General features: G+C 32.6%; 1 protein-coding gene across 3 annotated transcripts; it reads left to right on the top strand.

Moving 5' to 3' along the window:
• Positions 1–3,922: 3,922 nt before the first annotated feature.
• Positions 3,923–8,239, top strand: LOC18586796 (hemerythrin HHE cation-binding domain protein). 3 transcript variants are annotated; one of them, XM_007010357.3, is made up of 4 exons: positions 3,923–4,160; positions 4,429–5,011; positions 7,407–7,561; positions 7,739–8,239. In XM_007010357.3, exons 2-4 carry the CDS (start codon positions 4,435–4,437, stop codon positions 7,991–7,993), a joined length of 987 nt encoding a protein of 328 aa, XP_007010419.3. In that variant the 5' UTR covers positions 3,923–4,160; positions 4,429–4,434; the 3' UTR covers positions 7,994–8,239. The 3 variants fall into 3 exon arrangements, with proteins under 3 accessions (XP_007010419.3, XP_007010418.3, XP_088666752.1); XM_007010356.3 differs by having other exon boundaries at positions 4,433–5,011; XM_088810626.1 differs by lacking the exon at positions 3,923–4,160 and having other exon boundaries at positions 4,276–5,011.
• Positions 8,240–8,885: the final 646 nt, after the last annotated feature.

Genomic DNA, 8,885 nt, shown 5'->3' on the forward strand with positions numbered 1-8,885 from the left:
TGACAAGTATTTTATAAGGTCGGGCTTTACAGGTTCAATTATGATCGGACTGAATTTGTATTCGACCTAACTCGAACTATACACTGTTGAATTAACCAAAACATCCGATTCAACTTCAAATATATTCATTACACTTCCAATATTTCAAATACACCAAAGTACCTCAATGAGCTTGATTGTGACTTAATTCATCATAACCGAAATTCATTCCGATTCCGAACTAATGTGCTAATCAATATTAACACAGTCCAATAAATCCATCTACATCATTAGGAATCAAATCCAAGTCCATTTATTATGATTTTCTCTTTATTGTTCAAGTCGTTTACTTAAGGAACTATACTTTTCGATAGCCGTTTTCGATATCTGATACCATAAATCATCAATTACGAGCTAAATAACATGAAATACAACAAAATCCATCATCAACATGTCATATATAAAATTCAGCCAAAGAGGGTTGTTGAAGGACATGTGATTTTCTTGCTTGTTTTTAATGTCAAACATCATCAAACAACTAAAAACACTAAGATATCATGAAATCTAGCAAAATCCATCATCAAAACCTCTCTCCCTATGTTTGGCCAGCAAGTATTCCCTCATGAAAACTTGTGTTTCATCCATAGAAAATGAAAAAGAAAGCATGGGAAAGGTAGATCTTAAGCTAAAATTGAAAAATCTTACCTTTGATTGCTTTGTTCTTTGAAATTCAACAAATTTCTCTTGAATTTTCCTCTCTAGGGTTTGTTTCTATTCTTTTCTCTTTGTTCTTTGCTTTGGCTGGCCATGAAGAGTGAAATGAGAGAGTTTATGTTGAGTTTATAAAGGAAATTATAAAAATATTAAAACTTGACATGTGTCACCATGTGATTGGTCCATGGTTAAAACTTAACAATTAAGCATTTTCTCACCATCACATGTAATCTCTTAATTATCCAAGATATAAAAATGATAATAGGTGAAATTCATGGGCTTGACAAGTGTCATGGTGGTGTAAAATTTCAAAAATTCCAATTACATCCTTGTGGACACATGAAATGACTGTTTTGCCCTTATGTTCGGAAAAATGTCGGAATTAAAAATTTTCATTTCTCAAATTCAAATCATGCTCCAATTAGTCAAACTTGGTCAAAAATTTCGTCCAACATTCCCATTTTGCCCTCGGGTGGCAAAATGACCATTTTGCCCCTACGTTGTACAAATTCTCGATTAGACTCCAAATCAATCCTCGAACTCCAAATCATCATATTAAGACATTCTAAGGTTTAATAACTCTCAAATACATCATAAAATCTCTATTCAAACTAGTTCGAGGCTTTAATAGGCTTAATTGTACCACTAGGTACGATATCGACTTTTAACAATTTTTCGAGGTATCCAAGTATGCAGACATGCTATCAAGTACATGAATGATATGGCAAGTATATTATGGAGCTGGGCTTGACAAATTCGGCCATAATCCCTTAAGTGAGACTTCTAGTATTCTTATCGTTCATCGAGGTTTCAACAATAATTTGTAAAACCCTATTTATCGACTAAGAAGAAAAAGCTTGGATATTGCACCTAGCTCAAAAAATTGGTTCTCTTGCTGCTAATTGGTATTCCCTATTGTTGTTAGTTGTATTTCGACTTCTCTTTGTGAAGGGAGAACACCTAACTAGCATTAGGCTTTTCAAGCATAAGAAATCCAATCTTTTTTGGAGTTATTCGCAATCAGGGGCGGAGCGTCCCTTTGTAATGGGGGGGGGGGGGGGGGAGATTTTTGAAATTTTTTACATATTATATATTTTTTAATAATTTTTCAAAATAATTTTTTATTGAATAACTAATAAAATTAAAAAATAATAAAATGATCTTACAAGTCCTATTTAATTTTACTCAAGTTCTTAATTTTTTTTAATTTTTAAAGTTTCTTCACCCATCTTTCCCTCTCTTCTTTTCTTTTCCTGTATTGTGAAATTATAAAAAAGTAAAGTTTTTATTTAATTTTTTCTATTTATATTATTATCATTATTTATATATTTTTTTCAATTTTATTCTATTTGCTTATATGTTTTAAGTTTCTATAGATTTTCTTTTTTAAATTTCTACGAATCATCAACCATATTCTTTTGTTTTTGTTATATAGGTTATATCTTCTACTTGTCATGAATTTTTTTGTTATGTGAATTTTATTTTTAATGATTTTAATTTTTAAAAATTAAAAAATTATTGTATATGTAATTCTCAAATATAAGTTTTAGCGTTGCATTATTGGTTATTGTTTAAAATTTCACAAATATATTATTTTTTATTAATCCTAGTTATATAAAAAAAACTATCTTGAGTATATGTTTTTAATGTGCTTCACACTTTATATTTAATTGAAAAGAAATTATCTTGAGTATAAGAAGAAATTATTAATTCTATATATCGTATTTAACTATTTATATTTTATGCATTATAGTTTAATATTTAGTATTATAAACTTAAATATAATAAAATAAGAATATTGGATGTTGACTACAGTAATTTTTTAGTCATTTATATTGAGAAAGATAAGACTCTAAAACAAAATAAATGATAAATTTCTTACAAATAATTTAATTGTTTATATTAAGAAAGATATTGTTATCGTCGAATAAAACTTTCCTAAAGTACTATTATAAGTTTTTTTCTTTTTGTTTCTTTTAATTAACATGTTATATAAAATTATTATCTATTATAAAATTTTTGATTATTAATGGTTAAGTTTAATATATTAACTTTAAAAATTTTTAACATTTTTTCTTCTTAGCTTTTAGCCCCCCCAATAAAAATTGGCTAACTCCGCCCGTGTTCGCAATTGTTGTTCATGTGGATCACAATTGGAAGCTATACAATTAGACAACTTGTGGTTTGCTACAATCTAAGCTTGGTGTTGAGGATTGAAATTGTGATTAAAAACCTTGTGATTGCAATTCCAAGGGAAAAAGGTGCAATGGTCTTATTACTCTAGTTTAGGTATATCTTTGGTAAATAACCACAGTTTGACTTTATTTGAGGGAAAAATTTTAAATTTTTGTTGTGCTAGTGATATGATTTTATGCCTTTTCTTCAATAGCTAGATGTTTGGACAGCTTGAGGTTTGGAACAACTTAAGCTTGGTGGGAAGAAGATCTTGATATCATTATTGAGATAGCCTCTTGATTTTGACATCAAAAGCTTAAAGGTATAACAAACTACATTCAATTAGTTAGGTTAATTTATATTAAATAACCAAAGATGACCTTGCTTCTATGGCTTTTTCTAACACAATTTTCCATTGTTTCTAAAAAAAATATTGTGAAGTAAAACATAACCCCCCCCCCACCCCCCCCCCCCCCCCCCCCCCAAAAAAAAAAAAGATAAATCCTAGAATTACCATAAACACAAAAAAAGACCATAATAATAATAATAAAAAAGTCTAAAATCGCACCATCCCCTAGTCAAACACTATAACTACCACCCACAACCACTGAATTCACCTAAAAGATATCATAAGTTACCTAGTTATAAAAATAACGCATAAACCTCAAAACTAAACAACAAGTGAAATTCCCACAAAAAATTAAAAAAAAAAAAATATATATATATATATATATATATATATATATATATAATAATGCATAAAATTATGTAGTCTTGATATCAGCTCTGTCAATATTAGCCAACTTCTAAAAATTTCATGTTAATTTCATCAATATATCAATGCCACATCATCCTAATAAATGTAGCATTAAGTTCATCAATTGTCATGTCAATCTTATTCAAATATTACCATAGTCCAGAAATTTTGACCGTGTTAATAATTAGATTAATATTAATAAACTTTAAAATATAAAAATTTAATTTATATGAATTATAATATAGAAAATAAATCTAATATTTATTTCCTTACGTAAAGCAACGGACAATTATTTAGCCGGAGACTGACTAGTTGGAGCTCAACGGTCAATTGAAAAGTCCACGTCAAAGCACCGGGAGGGGGAGCGTTGGGAGCGTTGCAAAAGCGGCTGATTTTGTTCCCTGTAAAAAAGCGAGGGAAATATGTATATAAATACCCTTTCCTTCCTCCTCAAGCTCCCCCCATTTTCTAAAAGGGAAATAAGAAGCTGATTCATCCTCTCTCGGATACCCTGTTTCTTCTCTCTAACGTCTCTGTAAGTATAATATTATTTTATAAAGCAAATTTAGTAAAAGTTGATTACTGAATCCTAATCATTCAGCATCGCTTTCAGTTCGTTTTGATGCTTTAACCGAATTCCTAACTAACGCCATTGTCTTCTTGCCTACTTTTCGTTTTCTCGGCTTGCTTTCATCTCACTCTTTCATTTCTCTGTTTTCCAATATGAGCGTTTCTCGTTGATTCTTAGGTTTTTTTTTTTTTTTTTTTGCTTTTTTGTTCCTGTGAATCCTGTTTTTTGGAAGGCAGTAATGGGGAATTGTTTCGCTCAGTCGAAGAAATCCACGGCGGAGATCGCGCCCTATGATAGCATCAGGCGTTTTAAGCCGGTTCCGGTGGTACCGACGGTCCGGTTGTACGGTTCTGCTTCGAGCACACTCGCTGCCTATATCCGGTTCGCTTTGCTTCACAAGAACTTGCCTCTGCAGTTCGTTCCCACCGACAAACCACCCTGTGATGGCGAACCGTTGCTACTCGAGATCGGGTCAGAGACAGTGTCGGGTTACCGGGAGACGCTGCTCCAGTTCATTGAGGACAAGTTCCCGCACCCTCCGCTGGGGTTTAATATGGTGGATACGACGCCGTTGACGGTGCAGGTGACGTGGCTACAGCATAGGAGCATTACGTGGCACTTGGAGAGGATGGTGAGGTGGGCGGAGGATCTGTCGACACGTGGGGGGAGGAGGACGGTTGATCCGGCGGTGGGGAGCCCGAGGATGGAGCTGAGGAAGTTCGGGAAGAATTACTCTCAGCTGCTGGAGTTGATGGTGGAGCATGCTCAGATGGAGGAGAGAGTCGTCTTTCCCGTGCTCGAAATGGCTGATCGAGGTACGCTCCATGGCCTTAAGATTCTCATCAAGAATTTCATTTTCTTGGCTGCTTTCAACCTAGCAAGTAGCATCGCATGTCTTGTATATCTACTTATAAATGAATATTTTCTACAAGTCAAAGCATTCAATTGTTGTATGAAATCAAAGCATGATTTTATTCAACATAAATCAATAAGCATAGTCTAATTTTGTATTTGTATTTGATAGAGACCTATTATCCGTATATAAATAATAAAGCACTATTATATATTGGGAAATAATCATCTTCCTATGCAAACAGGGCTTTATCTTATGCTAAAGGCATTCCTAATTAATTTTACATACATCTTCATCGCTCCAAGAACCTAAACTATCACAGTGCTAGATCCAATTATTTATGGCCTATTATTTTTCAAGTATAGTATAATCAAATTGTGAAAACTATGACAATGTATCCAATGATTAGTCTTTTGTTGCATTGTTCATATGCATTTGCTAGCTGATATTCATTCTCATTTAACTCCAAATATTCTAAGAACCCGGTTTTTGTTTCCTCTTAGTATCTCAACACTTGTAATTTAGCTTTTCCCGAGTATCATAATTTCCTATGACTTTTGTCTATTCGAAACAACATAATTGATTTCCACCATTCGCAAATAATAGAGAAGTATGTCTTCCATGCATGACAGTTCATGGAATACCATTATTAATTACTATATAATTTATAAATAGATATATGGAAGTCAGAAGTCCAGAATTGATGATATCATGAGCTATAACTAGTCATAAAGATGATTTCACTCTTTTTGAAGTATGAGATCAATGCCTAGAGCATAAGCAAAGTCATTCTTTTGGATTTTGTGTGTACATTGGTCATCAGTTGTGCCAAAGATGTGCAGTAGTAAAAAGCAAAGCATGGACTTGGTTTCAATCCCCTTTTCCTGGGTATTCCTAACAGAACATGTTAAATCATCAAATGTTCATTAATATAAAGACAAATCACTAAGAAAAGCAAAAAAACTGGCTTGCTACCTGATCCGTGGTTCACATAATGGCTCCTTCACTTGTTATAGTATCCAAGTAATTAAAATTTATTCAACCAACTCATTTGTACATTCAACTTGTACTTATTCCTGCTTAGCTGCATGTTCTTTTAGGTGCCCCATTCTCAAAATAACATCAGATAAGATTCTAATTTATAATTCTAAAATCCTAACAATGAAGTAAAAGTTACAAGTAAGAAACAATATCCTAAATGCTTTAGAAAATATATAATAAGTAAATATTTTCAAGAAAAAGTAGCTTAGTCACATTTTTTAATTAGAAAAATAGCTCATATATATCTTACCCAAAATTAGAAGAATCACTATTCATGAGAAAACGTAAATGAACAAAAGGAGAAAGAAAAAAGAGATGGGAAGTCCTTCAACAACCACAGAGAGAATGCAAAAATGGATTAGGAGATCACTAGGCTAGTAAGGTGTACCAAGGTGCAACATCAATTATTAGGTTTATTTTTTCATATTTCTTTTGCCCAACCACATAGTTTTAACTTTGTTGATTGGTGCCCTATGCAACTTTGTCTTCGCAGAGATCAGACATATCACCTACATGTATTCTTGTAATTGACTTCACAAATGAATGTGACAGTGTTGAACTCCTCCCAAACATGCTCAGACATGTTAAATACCACTTTTATAATGGAGGTTGATCCCATAAGTTCCAACTTCTAAGATGAAGCCAACATTCCTGCTAAGATATCTTATGTTATTCAATCTATATCTTATTGTCTGAGGATTTGAAATCAGACAGGCTCATCTTAAGAAACTAAGATAGATTTTGCCTATAATGAAAGATGGCTTAAACAGAATGGCCCCCCTGGGTTGCAACTTGATACTTTTAACTTGCAGTGGGACGGAGGAGAGAGAGTTATACTGATTTCTTTTCAAGTAGCTCAGAGCTTAATGAGCTTTTATACATATAAAGAATATCATTAATGTGAAACTGGGAGTGTTGCAAGAACTGAACTCACAGACTCGCACTCAGAGCAAGTATCATGCCACTAGACTATGTCTTTGTGATATTGACAATATGAAGATTTTGCTTTTAACATATTTGTTACTCGTATCATAGTTTTTGAGCAAATTTGCTGATAAACAAGTTGTTTTTGAATGCCATTGTAGTAGAAAGAAATTTTTCTTTTTCCAGGTGATAATTTGACTGGTTTTAAAACTTTATGGAGAATTGTAACTTTACATGTATTTGCTTGTGGATTTTACTTTTAGCTTGTTAATCTGTAAAATAAATAAATGTTAAAAACGAGGGAAATAAATATTCTTCTAGCTTTAGAATTACAAGTTTTTGTACTTGAGGAAACTGGTAGAGTAAAAATGTTGCTGATTATAACAATGCAGGGCTATGTAAATCTGCAAATGAGGAACATGCAAGGGACCTGCCAGTTATGAATGGCATCAAAGAAGACATCAAATCCATAGGAGTTATGGACTATGGGACCCCTGCTTACCATGAAGGGCTCTCCAATCTTTCTACCCGGCTCAAGTCATTGCAGGTATAAATTTTTTGCAATGTAAAATGGGTTTAGGGCCATCTTACCGTTGATTGTCTTTGATGATACTCGACGTGCCATTACCCTTATGTATATGTTGAATCATGCAAGACAATCAAGGTAATAGTATGGATTGTCCTGTCTGTTATCTGATTATCTTTGTCCTTGTGTTGTTGACAGAAGCATTGTAAAGAACACTTCGATGAGGAGGAGAAAGATTTACTGCCATTGATAGAGGCAACAGAGCTGAGTGAAGAACAGCAAACGAGGGTATTTGAACAGTGCTTTGATGCGATGAAGGCAACTCATTCACATTTGTTAAACTTTTTCCTCGAAGGCCTACTCCCCTCGGAAGCTATGGAGTATGTCGACTTGATCAATAAATGCAGTGACAAAGAACGAACAGCCTCTATGATTCAGATGATTGCCAAGTAAAGCGTGTGATGTTGGTTGTGATGAGTAAATAAGCATGTCAAATACATAGATTGTTTGAATACAGAAAATTGAATGATTTGTTTAACTCTTTTTCTTAAGCTACGACAAATGGGTTAAACTTGCTCACAAGCTTGGCTCAGCTGTGTAGTCTGTTGGTATCATATTGTACATATTGGAGATGCTTAGATGGTCAAAAAAAAAAAAAGAAAAGAAAAAGGAACAAAATAGAGATATTGAGGGATTTAAGACATGGTTGGCTCACCTTGGCATTAGATTGTATGGGGAAACATTGGCAAGACTTGATTTTGAAGATGATGTTAATATGATATATAGGATTTTCTTATAAGAATTGTCCTAAATACAATATTATCATTATAACATTTTTTACCCTTGGATGCTAAAGATTATTAATGTGCAGTCGTATATGATATGACTACAATCTTAAAATTTATGACGGCATTTAAAATATGTAGCTAAATTGTGCATTATAGCGACACATACAACATTTTAATTTGTGATATCTATAAATATAACGTATAATATAATTTAAGGAAAATTATAATAATCTTTTTCTTTTATTCCATAGGTCATAGGAATTACATAATGCAGATAAAAGTTTAATTCTAAAATTCTGATCAGTTTTTTGCAGTGCAATTAGGCTTTTTTTGACTTATAGTTGCTAAATGAATTAAATTAGATATGATCATGGGGATTGGTTTGAATTTTGTTATCAAAGGTATGAATCGGAATTCTATCATCAAGCCAAATTTTGTTTGATCAAAGAATAAGCTTACAGAAATTTATCTTAATCATAGACAGTAAATAATGTTTAAACTCTATATAAACGGATTTAAATCAAACGTAGACCTGTGCCAATCAGCATGAAATAAAG

Source organism: Theobroma cacao, chromosome 10 (genome assembly GCF_053813885.1).
Source record: "Theobroma cacao isolate CCN51 chromosome 10, ASM5381388v1, whole genome shotgun sequence".
NCBI lineage: Eukaryota > Viridiplantae > Streptophyta > Magnoliopsida > Malvales > Malvaceae > Theobroma > Theobroma cacao.